This window comes from Bacillus rossius, chromosome 2 (genome assembly GCF_032445375.1).
Source record: "Bacillus rossius redtenbacheri isolate Brsri chromosome 2, Brsri_v3, whole genome shotgun sequence".
NCBI lineage: Eukaryota > Metazoa > Arthropoda > Insecta > Phasmatodea > Bacillidae > Bacillus > Bacillus rossius.
Window position 1 is genome coordinate 90,493,742 of NC_086331.1, and position 23,024 is coordinate 90,516,765.

The 23,024-nt window shown below is 35.0% G+C and overlaps 1 protein-coding gene across 1 annotated transcript in view; it reads right to left on the reverse strand.

Moving 5' to 3' along the window:
* Positions 1-23,024, reverse strand: part of LOC134529452 (protein still life, isoform SIF type 1-like) — a 308,838-nt gene that overhangs the window by 44,564 nt on the left and 241,250 nt on the right. Inside the window, exon 3 of the mRNA XM_063363566.1 lies at positions 6,830-7,014. Within this exon, the coding sequence (XP_063219636.1) occupies positions 6,830-7,014 (185 nt within the window). The remainder of the gene's footprint in view (positions 1-6,829; positions 7,015-23,024) is intronic.

Here is a 23,024-nt window from a genome sequence, read left to right on the forward strand (position 1 = left end):
CATCCTCCATCTTATCAAGAACGAACTTACAAAACTCCACACGTCGTTCTTTGTCACCTCCACGAAGAGTTTGCAGTAGCTGAATTTTGTAAGGTTTCATGTGTAAACGTCGACGCAACACACGCCACACGGACATCGAGGGCATGTTGAGTTGTCGAGCTGCACGGCGAACGGATTTCTTCGGACTGCGTGTGAAACAATGGCGGATGCGCTCCACGTCTGCGTCGGGCACTCGGGGACGGCCCGGCGATTTGCCTTTACACAAACAACCTGTTTCTCGGAATTGCTCATGCCATCGTCTAATGCTCTGTGCTGTAGGAGGATCAACGCCATACCTAGTACGAAAGTCACGTTGAACTGTTATTACTGACTTGCAATGCGCAAAACGTAGAACACAAAACGCTTTCTGTTGTCCAGACGCCATGTTTACTAGAACTGAAGTGAGCGCTGCTACCTAGCGGGAACCATGTAAAACTCGAGAGTTTTCTCTTTCCAACAGTACGTTGTTCACGCACACCTATAAAAAACTTTTTGAGTTTCTCTTTCAGCAAAAAAAAAATTAATTGTATATGTTTATTACTTTCAGAAATATAGACGTGCCAAATCGGATGATTCTTATTGATACATCCTGTATATTGGTTTTCTTAGCAATGACTACAGCTTGATACAGAAAATCCCTCCATTTACCAAATACCCGACTGTTTCATTTTGCACAGATTGCTTACGTCTTGGTGTTCCATTTTGTTTGGTCTGATTTAATGGACGGTTAAGCCTATACTTAGGGCCGGTTTCACAAAGTCTGTTTAAATTCTCGGTTATCTAATCGAACGATTAATTTAAACAGGACATTAAAGTACTGATTATCATTTGACTGTTTCCCAACGTACTTTTAACGAGTGTTTAACTAAACAATGGTTAAGGGAAATATGGCAACCAGGCGATGACGTATCGGATCGCGATTGGCTGTCGTGCCACCTTCGTTTGTTACATTTGGCCAGTGTTTAAGGTTTGGTTAGAGAAAATTGTAAACAAACATCAATATGGACGAAAATAAGCGGCCACGATCCGGAAATTTTCTTCTTTCGGAAACGGAGTTACTTATATCTTTAGTGGATAAGTATGCCAGTATCGTAGAATGCAAGAAAACCGATGCGGTTACATGGCGACAAAAAAAAAAGCATGGCAAAGGATTACTTGTTACGTGCAATAGCAAGTAACTTGACGTAAAAAGGAATTTTTATGTTGGATACGATATTTCCTTTTATATTTTTATTCCTTTTATATGTCAAGTTACTTGCTATCGCACGTGGCACAGCGAGTTCGCGCATTCGTGGAAGTACTGGAACACGGTTTTTATAAGGTGACAGATTCCAAAACTATTTTGCTGATAAAATTGTGTTTTTTTTTCGATTTTTTAAACTAAATAAATATTATGACTTTAGTTAATGGTTAATTAAATCAGTGTTATTTTATTTTGGGTTGTAACAATATTAAAAGCTAAATTACATTCCAATACTGGCATTAATTGAAAGCATAAAATAGTTTATTATAAAATCTTAATTAACAGTTTGTTAGTAGCCTATGTCGTAAAACGTTTTATTTTTAGTATATATAAATGGGTAATAAATCTAAAAAAAAATTTTTTCATAAAAGCTCAGGCTTCTGAGAATTTTAGGGGGGGGGGGGGGGAGAGAGATTTATTCATTTCTGATTTATATCTAAAAAACAAACTTGTTATGACAAAAACTGCAAACGAAAGTTTAATTCAGAACTGAATAACAAATATTGCATGGTCATAGTTCATGCTAGCATTAAATATATACATCTTCCTTTACTTTTCTTTAAAATAATATAATAAATAACTAATAATTTATGTTACCATTTATGAACTATCATCTATATTTAAATTCTATTATATTAATTAATGAGCAATTGTGAAATTATTTAAAGCCATGCAAGTTATTTCATTTCCTTGTCATCCCTATGATTTGGAGCCTTTCATTAGCCTACAAATTTATCACGATGGAGCTCGTGTATCTCCAATTTTATCAGCGAGTATTTGCCTTATATTATCTAATAGCGATAAAATGTCACGTAATTGTTCGTAACTATAATTACATGCGTGATCTTTTACAGCTGAAATAAAAGTTTAGGAAATATTTGCTGAGGAAATTATGACCAAACAACAGATACAAAAAACTATTGGCATAAATGTACAAACAAAATTAATTAATGTTAATGACAATACAATGAAACAACCAATTCGGCGTGTGTTACAGAGCCTTAATCTCCTAGCTGTCAACGATGTGCAAGCCGTGAACAGATAAGTCCTTGCCACATTTTTGCAGTCGCTTCTGTCGGATGTGTCTGATCGATGGTGCATTTAGGGATATGGCTTTTGAATGGTTCACGTGACCTATTTGGTCAGGTGTTAATAGTGCAGTCACATGGAGCGTATCTGTCCAAACAGAGCTGGCGGTTTTGAAATTACGAGATCAGACAGCAACATTTGCATCTGACGTCATGAACAACTATCACCAGTGAGATGCCTGATGAGTTTGAACAAACTATAAAATCGCGCGTTTTAATTATTTCCGAAAAAACGTTATAATATCATTTTTTTTTAATTTCATTGTGGGCACAATTATTTTTGGTAGGTAAGTGATTTGAAACGCAAAACGAAGTACTTAATCGAACATGGAAATAAAAATTGTAACAGTGTGTAGGCATTAAAAAAAACATTTGCCCTAATTTATATTATCAAATTCTTAGTTAAATATTTAAGTAGAGCATCGATATTCTATTACAAGATTTTTTCCAATTGGTTCTAGTTCGTATAAAGAACCCGAGGAAAGCCAAGTTAGATATCTAAGTTAATTTAGCGTGCTGTCCTCTATGTATTAGTAGAATGTAAATGTTCCTACTGGTTTAGGGTGTGGTGTCGGTGTCCCCCATCTTGGATTGTGACTTCACGGCGGCCATCTTGTATGACCTTAACCTTTGACCTTGACCTTAAAAATTTGTCAAAGAATTTTAAAAATATTACTCAAAATTACTCAAAATTTACCACAAATTCAACCAAATTTCCAGTTTTTTTTTTTTTTTAAGAAAAAAAAACAATCTAAAAAAATTGGAAAATTCCCGTTTTGAGGTAAATTTTGCCGTTTTTAGTCCTCAAAAATATCACTGGCTTGAAATTTCCCAAAAGCTACTTAAGAGTCCTAAAAGCAAGCCGCCATAAGCCTCCGAGATCGTCATTTAGAATGTCGTGGCCACCATTTTAAATTATAATGTAACCGTTGCAATTATCGTTACGGCCGCTAGCTTGAAAATCCGCATATTTTATGCTAGAAAATCGGGAAAAATATAAATTAATAAAAACATATAAAATAAAAATTTAAATTAAAGAATTTCCGCTATATTTAATTACAATGTAATAGACACCATCTTGAAAATCCGTAATTATTATCAGACAAATTTGGGGAAAATTAAAAAAATATATAAAAAATAATAAAATTATTAAAGCAATAATTAAAAACACTTACATCATGGTTCGAAAATGGTGAGGGCTAAAATAACAATGGTAACCGATCCTTCCTCCATGGAAGCCACCGGCAGACTGACCTCCCACATCTAATGTCAAGGTATATATATCGCCAGTTAGCATGTCATCATCACATCAACCATCTTGTTTTCATCTGCTGGAGGCCACCATCTTGTTTTCGTCTGCTAGAGGATGCTGCCGCCATGTTAGTTTAATTTTTACCCGCTAAAGTGCAGAAATAATTTGTTTCCAAGATGACTGCCATTTTGGCTGCCATCTTAAAAATCTGTATTTATTAAACTAGAAATTTTAATTCGGGGAAAATTCCAAACTTCATCAAAAAAATCACTTGTTAAAATAATGATTGATTCAAAATATTCTAGTCCATGATTATGGAAAAATATTAATTTCAATAAATACGGTGAAAAGTCCTAAAAGAGGCGTAAATTTATCATTTATCAGCCACCAAACTCTAGTCGCCTCCCTGGAATTGTGAACAACGGAGAACGACCTGAAGCTTACACGATCGAAGTTTGCGATGAAAAATCTGAAGCTGACATGATCGAAGACTATGATGATACATCTGAGGCTGACACTTACGAAGACTGTGACGACCTACCTAAAGCTCACAAGATCGAAGACTGTGATGTTAGAATTGTAACCAAAATGTTTGAAACGAAACATTAAAATAAATTATTCTGATCAAGCTTATGATGATCACTGGGTCGATGACTGGGAAGACTACAAAGATCTTAATAATATTTATTATAACACGTGAGGAAGATGTTAGTAGGAGAGATTGATTTCACATCATGGGAAGATCCTAACATATTGATCGACAGGTTAGGACTTCTACATGCTTCACTTTGTGTAGGAAACTATTCGTGACATCAAAGAGCATCCTTCATATTCAAACAAAAAAGGGAAGCCGGATACATAGAATAATGACCTGAATTACTTGCATGTGTATAAAAAAGAAGAAAAATTCATAATATTTTGTTTTTTTTAAAAGTGATTGTTTTATTTCTGGAAATATGATTTCTAACTAATGCCGAGTTTTCGTAATCCAACTTCTAACTTAGAATTGTAAAAATCATCGACAAACACTGAAAAATGGAGAGTAATAATAAGTCATACCAGTAATCAGGCCAAGTTCAATAAAGAAATGCAACTGAAATCAGTTGGAGTCAGATGTAGTTGGAGCAGTTTGAGGGCTTAGAGCGATTGGAGGAATTGGAGCAGTTAGAACAGTTTGAGCTTTTGGTCAATTGGAGCATTTATAGCTTTGCAGTACTTGAAGCAATTGAATCATTGGAGCACTTGGAGTTGTTGGAACCAAAGACAGTTGGAGCCATAGACAGTAGAAGGCAATTACTGATGGAGTCAATGACTTTTGGAGCCAAATACTGTTGGTGCCAATGACTGTGGTACCAATGACATTTGGAGGCTGTTTATCCTACCGCATCTTGCGGTGGTTCGTATCCTACTGTTTGTTCTGGATTGTATATCTATATTCAGGTCGATTGGCTTCGTGGTTCGGAGACATCTGGTCTATAGCCGAACATTGTAAATGACTTGGTCTCGTAGTCCAAAGACACGCGGCCTATAGGCCTAACATTGAACAAGCCCTGGTTTGAAGGTATTCTAAGTATCGAAAAAATATACGTCTATTGTAGGCACAGCAACAACGTATTTATTTCGTCAGGCAGTTATCTAGTATAGAGTCGTTTTTTTTGTAGTGATAATGATTAATAAACTCCACAAAATGTAATGGGAAACAGAATTTAAAATTTATTTCGAACTTTAGTTACTCTTATCACTGAACTAAAATCGAACCAAGGACGGGAATCAATCGAGTCAATCATAAATTTAATGATTAATGTTTTTTGATGATTTTGGAAATATTTCTGATTTCTAGCTAAATAATTACGAAATTCCAAGATGGTGTTATATATGTCATCGTCTGCTTACTGGAGGATGATAAATGCGGAATTTATGGCTCTTTTAGAACTTTCCACCATATTTATTGAAATTAATATTTTTACATAAAATTAAATTGCTTGCATCGTTCGATTATTAAACCAATTACTTGAATCGATCGAATCAACAATTATTTTAACAAGTGATTTTTTTTATAAAGTTTGTAATTTTCCCCGAATTCCGAATGTCTAGCTTAATAAATACAGATTTTCAAAATGGCGGCCAATATAGTGGTCATATTGGAAATAAATTATTACTGCACTTTAGCTGATAAAAATTAAACTTACATGGCGGCAGCATCCTCTAGCAAACGAAAAAAAAAAAGATGGCGACCTCCAGTAGACAAAAACCAGATGATTGATGTGATGACATACTAAATGGCGAATATATACCTTGACATTAGTGGTGGGAGGTCTGCCTACCGGTGACTTCCGTGGAGGAAGGATCGTTCACCATTTTTATTTTTCGTCATACCTGTTTTTAACCAAGAACACCATGGTGTAAGTGCATTTTTTAAAATATTATTTCATTAAAAATTGATTGATTTTTCCCAATTTTGCTGATAGTTACGGATTTTCGTGATGGTGACAGTGATTTCATAGCCCAAGATGGCGGTTTGTTTTTAATTTAAATTTTAAATAATGTTTTATGAATTTTAAATATTTTCTCAGTTTTCTAGCACAAAAGTTTGGATTTTCAAGATGGCGGTTGTAACGATAATAAATTGTCACGGTTACATCACAATTTTAAATGGCAGTCAATGCATCCTAATTGACATGGTCATGACCTTGGCAGCTTATGCTGGCTTTAGGACTCTTATGCCCCTTTTAAGGCGTTGACATTTTTGAGGACTAAAAATGGAAATGTTTTCCTCAAAACGAGAACTATTCCCTTGAAATAAAGAAATTTTATTATTCCGATTTTTGAGATTTTTTGGTGTAAGGTTTTCCCTAAAATTGTAACTTTTGCTGAAATTTGGTAAATTTTGTTAAATTTTGAGTCATTGTTGGTATATTTTGTATGTCAATTTCAAGGTCAAATGTCATGGTAAAGGTCATACAAGATGGCCGTCATGACATCACAATCAAAGATGACGGACTTCGACACTACACCCTAAACCCTGGTCCAGTAGGAACATTTACATACTTCTTGTATTATTATGTGAACCATACGCATTGGACAAGTGAGTTTGGCCCACTGCTACAGATACCGTACCAGAGAGTATTGTCGGACAACACGGTTAGGCAGGTCAGTCAGACGCGACTGAGTGAAAGTAGGAGTGCCTTAAGATATGCGTGTACTCACCAGGCTGCACCAGCCGCACGTCCAGTATCTTGTCAACTTGACTGTTGTACGCAGTTATGTGGAACACGCACTCGGGCGAGTCCTGGATGCACGTGATGTTCACTGGCACCAAGTCCTCTGAGACCTGCTGCCATTTCACAGTGCCCGTCCCGCTGGCACTCACATGGAAAACTTCAGCCCATAACCTGCAAAATAACGATCCTATGTAACTTACTCTTAGACCCTAGAAATAAAATTAAAAGGGATAGATACATATAATTTAGGTACACAATTCATTTAAATAAAATTGCACATTGTTTACCACAAAAGGAATAATTGGAATAAAAAAATAGAGAAAAACATGACACACATTGGCGTATACATTTCTAGAGAAGGATTTAACCGAGAACTGAAATCAAGCGAATCAATAAGTAAATTAATAGGTGATTTATTAGTGATTTTTGGAATTTTTTTTCCGAGATTTTTGGTTAAGATTTGCATAGTTTGAAGATGGCAGCCAAGATTGCATCAGCGTCTTACTGGAGGCTGGTGGTTTAGGAATTTAAGCATATTTTAATACTTTTCACCGTATTTAACTAAATAAAGGCTTTAAACCAAAAATTAACATTTTTGTGTCGATGAATAATATATTTAATAGCATAATATATTTAATAATATGCTTAGGATACAAATATATGATACAAATATTCATAAAATGTATATAGATATGGTTAGCATATATATAAATAAAATATGCGAGCATACTTATAAATGTTTTCACTCAGCTGGATTTAGTATGACTTCAGTTGATTTTATCCGTGTGCTCCTGGTTATTCCTAGCACTATATGGTTGGATTTCTTCGTGTGCTTCTGTTTATTTCGGTACTATTTGGTTGGTTTTCTCCTTGTGTTCCTGGTTATTCCTGGCAAGACTACTGTTGGGTTTTTCTGTGTACTTCTGGTTATGCTGAGAAAACAATCGCTTCATAATTTTTTTTTTTAAGATATGAGACATGCAAATTTTGTTCAGACTTTCGTTTAATTGGTGAGTTCCTGTTAGCAAATTAAAATTAAAATATTTTAATCTGGCGGAATTCGAACCAAAAGAGTCAAAATAAAAAATTAATTACTCATTTTATTACTATGCCTTAAAACAGCTCTGTAATACTACCATGCAAGATGATTCTCCTTCCCCTTAAGGTCTAGCGAAGCCCTCCTTTTCTTGCGACCACAAGATAGCATTCCACAACCAACATAAAATATAAATAATTTTTACCTCAACACAACATGTGGCAACATCTGTTGGCAAGAATCCGAACTACTTGGTCATGAATCTTTGAAAATGGAAAAATTAACTGGCACTGATGAAATATTTAAATTACTATTTAAGTGTTGGTTTCAATTTAAAACTTCGAGCATGCATCTGGCATTAGTTGCATAAGCAAATATGGATTCTGGTTCGATGCATGCAGTATTATGGAAAGGAAACACGTGTAATTTCTGCAGCAAGGAATTCGTATTAAGAGCGAATTTCAGACAACATGAGAAGAATGACTGTATTAGAAACCTACTATACAAAATAATAAGTTTTGTTCGGTGTAGCAGGGCGTTTACACAAAGCGAGAGCGTAAAAAGACATGGCAAAATTTGTAAAGCCAAGCTCACTAAGATAGACAAGATATAAGACAACGGTGGAGATAATATTAAAAAGAGCAACATGCCGCATGAAAAAAAAATATTATTTCTTGTTTTGAACGTGATTAAGTCCATACCCGTCTTGATCTCGATAAAGAACTTGAATTGAAGGACACTGAAGTTTTAAAGAAGAATGAGGCAATGTAAATATCATAACTGTGAAAAGTCAGAACACATTCAAGCTGATTTCAAGTAGATCCTTCGAACTTTGGAAAAATTGACATTTAGAAAAGATGCTCTTAGACGATGAAGAAGCTTCGATGTCAATTATTTCGAATTCTTACAGTAACTAAAATATATGAATGTGCTGACAACTACGATGATGATACTGATAGCATAATGATGGCGATAGTGACTTTGAGGCCAGCGATAAAACAGAAGACTTCAAAGATCTAAAAAAATATTAATTACATACATGCCAGGAAGATGACAGCAGCTGTAGAGATTAATTACACATCATGGGAAGATCCTAACGTATAATGCGACAGGTTAAGACTTAAAATTGCTTCGCTTAATGCAGGAAACTATTCGTATATCAACGAAATAGTCTTCTTACACATAGAACTGAGGGAATCTGGCTACAAACGATACCTGTTGTACATTTTTGTGTACGAAAGTGAAAAATTAATTTTATCTTGTATTTCAAAAATTATTGTGTTATTTTACGAAATCTGATTTCTAACTTAGACAGAGTTCTCGTAATTCAACTTCTAACTTAAATATGTTAAAATCGTTTCCAATGAGAAACAAAATGGAGAGTAACAATAATGCCATTCCAGCTGTCAGGGCAAGTTCGAGTAAAATGCAATTGAAATCAGATGGAGTCAAATGTAGTTTAAGCCAATTTTAATATAAGCCAAATGTAGTTGGAGCATTTATAGTAACTTGGTTCTATCGTGTTATTTCGTATTCTAGCGAAAATGTCCTAGCGGTAGTATCCAATCGAGATAAATGTTCGTCCTTTTCATTGAATTTACTTCCGATTATACGTTATTTTTTATTACGCTTTCAATTGTGTGTCTTATTTTAGACTTTGTGCCCAATGTGGTTCTTTGTCGTTGAATGTGTGTCTCAATGAGCTTCCTTTTTGTACAATTCATGTCCCAATGTGCTTCATTTTTGTTGAATGTGTGTCCTTTTCACCGTGTGTGCTTCCGATTGTGCATTATTTTTATAATGTGCTTTCTATTGTTGGTCTTTTTCGAATGTGCTTCGTATTGTGCGTTCTTTTTTTGAATGTGAATTCCAATGTGTTTCCTTTTTGTTGAATATGTGTAGTGATGCCTGTAGTCAGTACTGAATATTTAATGATTAAAAACGTCTTGTATTAAGTGTAAAACATTTTTTAAGGGTTTCTTCGTCCTATAGTGAGCGTATAACATGCTTAGATATTTGATCTAGTTGCTTGTAATAGATTATATCCATACTGTAGGTCTGACTGTTCAGAGAGTATTGTCTGGCCTGTTTGAAATATCTCATATTTATTAGAAATATATAACAGGTATCACCGAAGAAGGCCTCGTGGTTCTGAAACGCTTGGTCTATATGACTAACATTGTACACGACCTTGCCTCATGGTTCTGATACACTCGGCCTTTATATCTTACATAGATCATGACTTGTTTGAAAGGTAGTTCAAGTTAGTGACGAAGAAGGCCTCGTAGCTCGGAGTGCTTGTATTTGGCACTCTACTAATTACAAGGTTAGCCAAATACAGCCTCCATGGTAGGAATAGTAATATCGAGTAACATATTTATTTCGTTGAATAGCTGTCTCGTATTGATTCCCTGCTCGTAATAGTCCAGTCATCTTAGTAATTTCACCTCGGAATTTGAGATACCCAGCTATAAACTTGTATTTTGAAATCCTAAAAGTTGTCTCAAAACCTGCATATGGTAGGGTGTACGCGACTATTAAAATCTAAGGTCAAAGGTCACAAAAATCGAATATTTGCACATTGTTTGCAAATATCTCGTTTCCTATGGGTTTTTCACTATTTGTATTTATTATCAATATTGTATAAAATTAAACTCCCTACAACATTTGTTTCAAAACATTTTTATACGTTGAATCGTTTTCGAGATAGAGGGCGCAGAGCGCGCGGTTAGAGCATCATTTAGGGTCAACCGGTAGTCCCGGTAAAAAAACACGCCAAATAAAGTTTATTAATTATTGATAAATACATAATTACTAATAATTTTCATTATATATAAGAGATTTCCGCCTATGTACTGACTCATCACGATATCTCTGGAACCATAAGGCCTAGAGACTTGAAATTTGGTAGGAACATTCCTTTAGCCGAGTAGATGTCAGCTAAGAACGGATTTTACGAAATTCCACCCGCAAAGGGGGTTTCGGGGGCGTTAATTTAAAAAAATCCACATTTTCAAACTTTATCTCTTATAGGTATAAAAGTTGGCCAGAATATTCTTTTTGGCATGTTGAAATTTACCAATAACGAATTTTATGAAACTCCATCCACAAAGGGCCGTGGGAGGGCGTTCAAAAAATTAACTTTAAATCAATAGCTCCTACAGGTTTTAAATTTGGCGTAATTATTATTTTTGTCATCTTGAGTTCAATTGAAAACGAATTTTACGAAATTCCATACACGAAGGGGATTGCGGGGGCGTTATAATGAAAGTAAAAAAAATATTAATTACAGTTTGGGCTATAATGAATAATATAATTAATATGTAGGATTCTATACTGGTTCAATTTAGATTGCTGATGTTGACAGAAATATTATTTTGTTATAGAAATTGAATAAGCGTTGTAAAAAACATAACCACAATTCTTTGTTTGTCAATAAACTCATCAGCATTTGATTTCAATCAGCGTCTTCAGTATTTGAAAAAAATTAAGATTTTAGCTAACCAAGTATTAATTTTTATAATTGTCACTACATTATAAATGAAAAGTTATATCTTATCTAATATTTTTTCCTTATTCATAGCTTTTCATTGCTGAGAATACAACAATTGAACTTGGAGTTCAGTTTTCGCACGTAGATGACGATGACATTTATTTTCTCTCCTTTTCAATTCTCGATTTTCGATTTATTACGTTCTTTGACTATTATTTAACCTCTGAATTTGTAAATATACAGTTCGAAAGATTAAAATCAGAAGAAAAAGAATATATTTTCCCAATTAATTAGAATTAATTTAATAAATAGTATTTAATTTAATTTATAGAGGTCATAATGTATTGTCTCCATTTATTATTGATTGCTCTAAATTCAATTATTTATAAAATAGTGGCCAATTAATTTTTATTAGTTGGTTTATATTTGGTTATTTTATTTAACATGAAATTTTATTTTTATTTAAATTAGTTAATTTTGTAATTTGTAAATATATTAATTTTTATTTCAGTTATTAAATTGAAATAGGTTATTTATTTGTAAATAATTTAAATAAGATTTTATTTTAATTTGTATTATATAACTTGATTATGTTCATAGAATTGAAGCTATCCTAAAAACAAATGACATTCATTTTGATACTTTCTTTTATTGTGTCAAAATAAAAATATAACCAGTCAGCTGTCAGGATAAATATTTTCAAAAAAACTGATCAGTTTTATTTAATTAAATCAAGTAGACCTGATTAAAGTGAGCTTAATTAAGTGAGATTAATTATTAATCTGTAATTGTTCTTATAATTTTCTTCGTTTTGGTGATTTTTTTATTTAAGTAGAATGTTATTTAATGTGTGGTTGATGATAATTAAGTTAATTGTTACTCAATTCAGAAGTGACTTTATTGATATTTAATGTGAGTGAAATCAAACGTAGTGAACTCAATCAATAAGAAGTTATCTTCATATTCTTGAAGTTTTGGTGAGTTTTTATGTAATTGGTTTTTTTCGTTTAAACGTATATAATTCTAATATACTCTACTATATACCGATGTAATTTATCACCATAATTTTAAATAATTCAACTTATCAAGTAATAACTAAAATATTAATTACATCGCCATTTAATAGTAATTACTAGATTCTTAGTTAAATTTAAAAACATCCGTTCATTATTTTCTAAAGTTTATTAAACATATTTTTTTAAATTTGATTTGTTAAGTTATTGATAATCAATACATTTAATGAAATTTTATTTATGGTTATAATGATAACTTAATTTTTTTAACTATTTTGTTTTTTCAATTAAATTTTATTACAATACTTAATTTAATTTCCTATCCATTTCATTTAATACTGATCCACAGCGAAGCGTGGACGGGTTTAGCTAGTTTATATCATATGTTTCAAATGCCACGACAGCTATCACCATCAGGTGTATAGTCATCTATACTACTGAGGTGGTAATTCAATTGAGTTTATTTTATGTAATGTCTATCAAAAGAACAATAAAATAAACTTAAGCGTTAATGATTTCCCAAAAAAATATATATATATTTTACGTTACTACATCATTAATAATACCCACATTATGTTTCTGATGGGCTGTTGGGGTTCACTTTTCGTAGGCTGACTTCACTACTACCTTACTTCTTAATGGCTGTGGTGGTATTTTTGTCATGTTGGGGATGTTACAGGGTATTGTGATTCCAGCATTATGTTTTTAGCATGTGCTGTGAAAACCATTAGAAGAGTATTTTAACATATAGATGTGCAGAAAAAAACAATGGCAATTAAGAATAGATAAACACAATCACAGCATTTCCAACCTGTGAACTGCGAATACAGAATATTTGTTATAAGTTGCTTGAAAACGAATTACGTTTGCTGTTTAAGTTTTACTGAGTAAGTAGTTGTGAAATTAGACCTATATTATAACTACCTCAATGACTAAGAAATAATTTAGAAATACTGTACTGTGCTGGTTAAGTGAAAACATTTCAGAATATTTATTTATTAAAGCCTTGAAATCATTTTTATTTATGTTTACCAGGGTAATTCTATTTCCGATATTTTTCTTCTTATTCTGAAATGATTGCCTGTCCGTAAACAGATTAAAAGACGGCAAAACACAACGCCACAGTAGAGCGACAATGTCAAATGAATTAGCCATGACCTACAGTAAGAAACCATCCTACCAATTTTCTATAAAAAAATCGTTGGGCTGTATCGAGACTCACGGCTGTTGGTTTCAAGTTAAACTTCTATGTGAGCGAGTCACTTTTAGTGTAATGGTTTAAAATAAAAACAATTAAAACGAGACATTGACTACGTACTAAAAAATTTAATTAAAAACAGACATTAAATGGTAGCCTACGACGAAAATTCTGTTTAACATTGTCCTGTGATATGATAAATGAGATACCGAAGGCATAATATCAAAATTAATGTTTTTTGGTGAACGTAAAATCTGCATTTCCCAGTGTTGTCAGTTCTCTATACACAATCACACGAATCACCGCGCTATCACATCTGAGTCGTGAGCTACACTGAACATAATTTTTTTCCGAACCTAAATTAAAACTAAGTGTATTTGGGAGGTCTAGGTAAGGAAGACTTAAGTGCGTCTCAGACCGAAGCCTATATATTTAGAAAAATGTTAAAGCAAGATGATACACACCTTTTCGTCAGACGTTTTCTCGTACCCATATGTTTCGCTGTGATTTTTTAGACGTTTCACGTCAAAATGATAGGACAATTACCAGTCAGGATTTGAACCTATGTTCTCTGGAATACGAATATAGTGTATTACGACTCGGTCCATAAACTTCGATAGTGTATCTTTTCTCATCATCAGATTGCCTTGTAATGATTCCTTATGCTACAGGCGTGAGTGTACGATTATTGCATAACAGTACAAATACATAGTTTCAGACTATAGTACTCCATGTAGGCTATCATCACATGTCTTGAAAAATTATTGACATATAATATTATAAGTACAACTATCAAATATTACGGTCTCCTAAATTTTAATTAACGTCTTTTCAGTATATCCTGTACTAGTGCGTGTAACTACATGTGATTTTGTTTACACATTTACCATGGGTGTAGACAGTATTTGTGGAAGGGGAGGGCAGTAGCCAGTTCCTCCTCTGGAAACTCTTTTACAAAGATAATGCTTGAAAATACATTTTTTGGTTAGTTGACGATCCTTAAGTACTTTTTGAAATTCCTGCCATCGTAATTTTTGTAAAAAAATTCTTTGTCTAAATAAATCTGGCAACCCTACTTTCCCCCTTTGTTTTTACTACGCTCTTAACACTTATTGTTACAGAAACAGGTCCCTCTTTTGAATAAGCTTCTCTGCACTAATACCTGTGCCTTTTTAACAGAAGTGTAAACAAATATACACATAAAACAAACAAAACACAAGTATGTTTAAAGAAAGTCAGTATCTATGTGAATATCAACAAATTCAGTATAGTTCATTAAATAAAATTTCCACTGACAAACAACATTTTAAATAATAGGTAAATTAATTCAAAATGTTGTTTCGGACAAACGCCATTACTAATTAAACTGTATGTTATGACAAACAACAGTCTGTTTGTGCCTTAAGATCTCTTTCCCGAAACGTCGCAACTGTTCTCTTAGGAATAATATACTGTGCTAGTCTGCGCTATCATCGTTGTAGTTTTCAAAATATCTGTTATTTCGCTCAACTGTTGCTTACGGTGTTTGTCTGTGCTGTCATCACTGTTTCTTCACATCGCTGGGTTCACCTGTGCATCTCTGTATAAGCGTTGTTTTTTTCAATTTTTATCTGTTAAGTTTCATCGTTGATTTATTATGTTTGCCGTTGTGCACCGTAAATTTTCTTTGCAAATGGAACAGAAATATTCATGTAACCTTAACTATTTGTTAATTTGTTCATTTACATGAAAATAACTGTATCACTATAAAATAGTGTTACCTTTTATGCTTCGTGTTGCCCCAGTACCTCCAATATTTAGTTATTTGCAAACAGTTTATCCAGGGATAAGCTGTGCATGTTAAGCGCGGTAAAACAAAAGAAAGCCCAAAGTAATATAAAATAGTTAACTTTTCTGTGGCTTTAAAACCAAATTAATAAAATGTTTATACAATAACTTAATGCTTGTAATCACACGCATATTTTAAATAAACACTCTTTTAATATCTAACATTTATTTCAAAATAACTTTACCATCGACTGTGCAAGCTCTTACATATGTTTTTACTAGTCTTTATTTCTATATAATTATTGTACAGCGGGACTGTAAGTTTTTTTGCAGGAAAGTAACTAAAAAATTGCCAGACTAGTTATACAAATTATATTTCACTGTTATGAAATTATATAATTCATGCTGAACGAACAACATAAGAACAGATAAAATTGTTACCGAGGTTACTGCACGTACTGCACGTGTTAATGACACACGAAACTACAGTAAACTCGTGGAATGACATCATGTCAGTGTTAAGAAGACTGCAAGTATCCGCTCTACCACTCTGGTTCTGGGGTAGAGCGCCTGCCTTGTGACTTGTAGGACCCGGGTTCGCGCCCCGGCTACTCCAAGGCGGATTGCCCAGACAAAATGGTGGCATTTTTCTGGTATGAATACAATCCCTTGCAACAAGTCAGGCTACCAAAGAAACGGTGGGTAGAACAGAAAAAAAACCTTCCAGGTGGCTTCCAAATGGGGAGCCCGTTTCTTTTCTTGGGCTCTCCATGCGGTGGCCATTCCGGGGGTTTCTCCGGGGGAACGGAGTTTTGCAAAATTATTTTTTGTAAATGTAGCATTATCATTCCAACATGTTATAAATAAAGCTCAAACAAACATTTAAAATATTTTTAAAAAATTTGATTTTGTACAAAAATGTTTTAATTAAGTGTGCATCAGTCAGTGAGTGGTTGTGTGTTCAACCATTTATCGGTATATATTTTCTTGAAGTATTATTGACGGTTAAAGTAGTATAGGATAGTATTTTCTGGGACTGGCTTCTGGCTGTGGAGCGGGGAGCCGAGTCACATCTCTGACGTCACGTCCATCTCTGACGTCACGGCGGCCATCTTGGATGACCTTGACCTTTGACCTTGACCTTGAATTTGATCCTCAAAAATCGCCAAAATTGGGCAAAATTTGCCCAAAATTCCTCAAAATTCGCCAAAATTTCCATTTCTGTGGAAAAAAATTCCGCCAAAAAATCTCAAAAAATTCCACAATTCAAAAATTAGGATTTCGAAAATCCTCTAAAGTCGTTTTGCCCTAGAAAGAACCCAAATTCCTAAAAATGGCTTAAGCATCCTTAACTCAAGCTTCAGTTAAGCCATTTCTAGGAATAAGGATACCATGTCCGCCATCTTGGATTTTGACGTCACGGCGGCCATCTTGGACGAGCGTAACGGGACACAGTGTAACGGGACACAGCGTAACGGGACATAACGTAACGGGACACGTAGATCACGGCGGCCATTTTGGATCCGCCATCTTGGATCCACCATCTTGGATGATGTCATTTTGTTTTCTAGAAAATTCCGACATTGTGTTGTCCGCCATTTTAAATGATGACGTCTCCGTTGCAATTATCGTTATGGTCGCCATCTTGAAATTTAGACGCCATCTTGAAAATCCGCAATTTTTATGTTAGAAAATCGGGAAATTTTTTAAAAATCATTAAAAAATTTAAATAATCAAATTAAATAAAAATCTTAAAAACCAATGTTGCAGTTATCGTTACGGACGCCATCTTGGATTATATAAATGTTGCATATTTCGTTACACCCACCATCTTGGTTGAGTACCATGCCATTCTTTCACTTTACGTTACGACCACCATATTGGATCCTATTAATGTTTCAATTATCGTTATGGACGCCATCTTGAAATTTAGACGCCATCTTGTAATTTAGATGCCATCTTGGAAATCCGTAATTTTTATGTTAGAAAATCGGGAAAAATTCAAAAATTCATTAAAAAAAATTATCTTTTTAGAATTCTGATTGATTATATCGATTCCCGTCCTTGGTTCGAAACCGATGAGGGCAAAAAATAAAAAAAAACATCAGATCCTTCCTCCACAGAAGCCACCTACAGACTGACCTACCACCACCAATAACAGGGTATTTACCATCAGCTGGTATGACGTCATGTATGCCATCTTGTCTTTGTCAGCTGGAGGCCGCCATCTTGTTTTCATCTGCTAGAGTGTGCTGACGACATGTTAGTATAATGTTCTGTTCACCATAACTTTGATCTCTTATATTGACATTAAACTTTGTCATTGACCTTGAACTTTGACCTTGACCTTGAACTTTGACCTTGACCTTGAACTTTGACCTTGACCTTGAAATTTGACCTTGACCTTGAAATTTGACCTTAACCTTGAAATTTGACCTTGACCTTGAAATTTGACCTTGACCTTGAAATTTGACCTTGACCTTGAAATTTGACCTTGACCTTGAAATTCGACTTTGTCTTTGAAATTTGTCTTTGTCCTTGTCGACCATCATGGATCCGTCATTTTATGTTTAGTACATGCTAGCGGTCATTGCCATCATCATGTTTTCGTCTGCTGGTGGACACCATCTTGTGTGTACTTGTATTATAGAGTACATTTCCATCATGATAGTTTTATTCTAACCTGTTACAGTGCAGTAATCATTTATTATTACCGAGGTGACCGCCATCTTGAAATTTGGCCGCCATCTTGAAATCATGTAATTATTTAGCTAGAAATGCGGGGAAAATACCAAAAGTCTCCGAGGAAATCAATTATTAATTTACATACTGAATCGATGGATCCCTGTCCACGGTTCGATTCTTGACCAGTGACAGTTGTAACTAAATATTAAATAAATTTTAGATTCTGTTTTCCATTACCTTTCGCGGAGTTTATTAATCATTCACTCTACGAAAAACAACTCAAGTCAATATACCTGACCAACGAATTAATACAGTGCCGATTAGCCTATTATGAAAGTCTAATTTTTAAATAATCTGAATAACATATAAGCTGTTCATGTACAAAGCCATACATATAGATCAATTGTCTTCAGTCCATGAGACCGAGTCACGTCATTATCAGACGTATAGGCTAGTCATTTCAGGTCCGCATGAACTTTGTCGTTAGCTGCTTATATACAATTAATCCATCGTGACATTTTTTATACTTACTAAAGGACCAAGAGACCTTGAAAAATATTTTAGTAACACCAAGAGGTTTTTAAACTAGTAAATATTCAATCACTACATTTTGTACTACGCACAATCAAAAAAAAAAGGAAGCACCGTCATCGAAAAGGCAGCACCATCAATGAAAAGCCAGCACATTTGGAAGCACCGACAACGAAAAGGCAACACCACCAACGAAAAGGCAACACATTTGGAAGCACCGACAACGAAAAGGAAGCACCATCAACGAAAAGGCCGCACCGGCATCGAAAAGGAAGCACATTTGGAAGCACCGACAACGAAAAGGCAGCACCGGCATCGAAAAGGAAGCACATTTGGAAGCACCGACAACGAAAAGGCATCACCGCCAACGAAAAGACAGCACATTTGGAAGCACCGACAACGAAAAGGCAGCACCGGCATCGAAAAAGGTACCACATTTGGAAGCACTGACAACGAAAAGGCAGCACATTTGGAAGCACCGACAACGAAAAGGCAGCACCGTCAACGAAAAGGCAGCGCATCTGAAAGCAGCGTCAACGAAAAGGCAGCACATTTGAAAGCACCGTTAACGCAGGAATGCATATTCATAGACAATGCAATAAAAATTAGCCATCATATACTTTAAAAAAATATATTATTTTGTTGTTGTATATTGTTTTATTAATGTATTTTTTTAAAGTATATGATGGCTAATTTTTATTGCATTGTCTATGAATATGCATTCCTCCGTTGACGGTGCTTTCAAATGTGCTGCCTTTTCGTTGACGCTGCTTTCAAATGCGCTGCCTTTTCGTTGACGGTGCTGCCTTTTCGTTGTCGGTGCTTCCAAATGTGCTGCCTTTTCGTTGTCAGTGCTTCCAAATGTGGTACCTTTTTCGATGCCGGTGCTGCCTTTTCGTTGTCGGTCCTTCCAAATGTGCTGTCTTTTAGTTGGCGGTGCTGCCTTTTCGTTGTCGGTGCTTCCAAATGTGCTTCCTTTTCGATGCCGGTGCTGCCTTTTCGTTGTCGGTGCTTCCAAATGTGCTTCCTTTTCGATGCCGGTGCGGCCTTTTCGTTGATGGTGCTTCCTTTTCGTTGTCGGTGCTTCCAAATGTGTTGCCTTTTCGTTGGTGGTGTTGCCTTTTCGTTGTCGGTGCTTCCAAATGTGCTGGCTTTTCATTGATGGTGCTGCCTTTTCGATGACGATGCTTCCTTTTTTTTTTTTATTGTGCGTAGTACAAAATGTAGTGATTGAATATTTACTAGTTTAAAAACCTCTTGGTGTTACTAAAATATTTTTCAAGGTCTCTTGGTCCTTTAGTAAGTATAAAAAATGTCACGATGGATTAATTGTATATAAGCAGCTAACGACAAAGTTCATGCGGACCTGAAATGACTAGCCTATACGTCTGATAATGACGTGACTCGGTCTCATGGACTGAAGACAATTGATCTATATGTATGGCTTTGTACATGAACAGCTTATATGTTATTCAGATTATTTAAAAATTAGACTTTCATAATAGGCTAATCGGCACTGTATTAATTCGTTGGTCAGGTATATTGACTTGAGTTGTTTTTCGTAGAGTGAATGATTAATAAACTCCGCGAAAGGTAATGGAAAACAGAATCTAAAATTTATTTAATATTTAGTTACAACTGTCACTGGTCAAGAATCGAACCGTGGACAGGGATCCATCGATTCAGTATGTAAATTAATAATTGATTTCCTCGGAGACTTTTGGTATTTTTCCCGCATTTCTAGCTAAATAATTACATGATTTCAAGATGGCGGCCAAATTTCAAGATGGCGGTCACCTCGGTAATAATAAATGATTACTGCACTGTAACAGGTTAGAATAAAACTATCATGATGGAAATGTACTCTATAATACAAGTACACACAAGATGGTGTCCACCAGCAGACGAAAACATGATGATGGCAATGACCGCTAGCATGTACTAAACATAAAATGACGGATCCATGATGGTCGACAAGGACAAAGACAAATTTCAAAGACAAAGTCGAATTTCAAGGTCAAGGTCAAATTTCAAGGTCAAGGTCAAATTTCAAGGTCAAGGTCAAATTTCAAGGTCAAGGTCAAATTTCAAGGTTAAGGTCGAATTTCAAGGTAAAGGTCAAATTTCAAGGTCAAGGTCAAAGTTCAAGGTCAAGGTCAAAGTTCAAGGTCAAGGTCAAAGTTCAATGTCAATGACAAAGTTTAATGTCAATATAAGAGATCAAAGTTATGGTGAACAGAACATTATACTAACATGTCGTCAGCACACTCTAGCAGATGAAAACAAGATGGCGGCCTCCAGCGGACAAAGACAAGATGGCGTACATGACGTCATACCAGCTGATGGTAAATACCCTGTTATTGGTGGTGGTAGGTCAGTCTGTAGGTGGCTTCTGTGGAGGAAGGATCTGATGTTTTTTTTTTATTTTTTGCCCTCATCGGTTTCGAACCAAGGACGGGAATCGATATAATCAATCAGAATTCTAAAAAGATAATTTTTTTGATGAATTTTTGAATTTTTCCCGATTTTCTAACATAAAAATTACGGATTTCCAAGATGGCATCTAAATTACAAGATGGCGTCTAAATTTCAAGATGGCGTCCATAACGATAATTGAAACATTAATAGGATCCAATATGGTGGTCGTAACGTAAAGTGAAAGAATGGCATGGTACTCAACCAAGATGGTGGGTGTAACGAAATATGCAACATTTATATAATCCAAGATGGCGTCCGTAACGATAACTGCAACAGTGGTTTTTAAGATTTTTATTTAATTTGATTATTTAAATTTTTTAATGATTTTTAAAAATTTTACCGATTTTCTAACATAAAAATTGCGGATTTTCAAGATGGCGTCTAAATTTCAAGATGGCGACCATAACGATAATTGCAACGGAGACGTCATCATTCAAAATGGCGGACAACACAATGTCGGAATTTTCTAGAAAACAAAATGACATCATCCAAGATGGTGGATCCAAGATGGCGGATCCAAAATGGCCAACGTGATCTACGTGTCCCGTTACGTTATGTCCCGTTACGCTGTGTCCCGTTACACTGTGTCCCGTTACGCTCGTCCAAGATGGCCGCCGTTATGTCAAAATCCAAGATGGCGGACATGGTATCCTTATTCCTAGAAATGGCTTAACTAAAGCTTGAGTTAAGGATGCTTAAGCCGTTTTTAGGAATTTGGGTTCTTTCTAGGGCAAAACGACTTTAGAGGATTTTCGAAATCCTAATTTTTGAATTGTGGAATTTTTTGAGATTTTTTGGCGGAATTTTTTTCCACAGAAATGGAAATTTTGGCGAATTTTGAGGAATTTTGGGCAAATTTTGCCCAATTTTGGCGGATTTTGGCGATTTTTGAGGATCAAATTCAAGGTCAAGGTCAAAGGTCAAGGTCAAGGTGATCCAAGATGGCCGCCGTGACGTCAGAGATGGACGTGACGTCAGAGATGTGACTCGGCTCCCCGCTCCACAGCCAGAAGCCAGTCGCAGAAAATACTATCCTATACTACTGGTTAAATTCTAGTTAGAAAACTTTGTTTTGTAGTATTTTAGCAGTTTATGACGAAAAAATATTTATAGGCACATGATTTTTATTCCTAAAAATATTATTTCTGTAAAACCACATAGTTTTCAATCAGGGATATCGTCTTTAACACACGCTTTTTTTATATATTTATATATATGTGTGTGTGTGTGTACCGGTATAAATCCAGTTGTAGTAGTATAGTTTGGGGGCTCCTGCGCCTGGGTCCGGGGCGTGGAGCCGGAGCCGGGTCAATGACCGATTGCTCTGACGTCACGGCGGCCATCTTGGATGAGCGTAACGGGACAAGTAGGACATTGACCTTTGACCCTCAAAAATGGCCAAAATTTCCATTTCTGTAGAAAAAAAATTCCGCCAAAAAAACTCAAAAAATTCCACAAATAAAAAATTTCTCTTTTCGAGGGAAAAATTCCCGTTTAGAGGGAAAATTTTCCATTTTTAGTCCTTAAAAATCCCGGCGGCTATAAATGTCCATATGTAGGCTTAAGCATCCATGTCGACAGCCTCCGATAAGCCTCTGACGTCATCATGGATAATGACGTCACCGTTGCAATTTCCGTTACGGTCGCCATCTTTAAAATCTTTATTTATTATCCGATTTTAACGAAATTTTTTTTAAAATTTATAAAAAATTCAATTAATAAAATTTTTAATAAATTATTTATAAAAAAATGTACATTTTCGACACGGAGTTCGGAGTCCTCGGTTCGAACCCGGCGAAGGCAAAAAAATTAAAAAATGGCGACCGATCCAACCCTCACAGTGGCTGCTGGCATACTGACTCCCACCACTTTTTTCAAAGCATATATATCGCCAGTGAGCATGACGTCATGTCCGCCATCTTGAAAATCCGTAATTTTAATGCTAGAGATTCGGGAAAAAATTTAAAAATCATTAAAAAA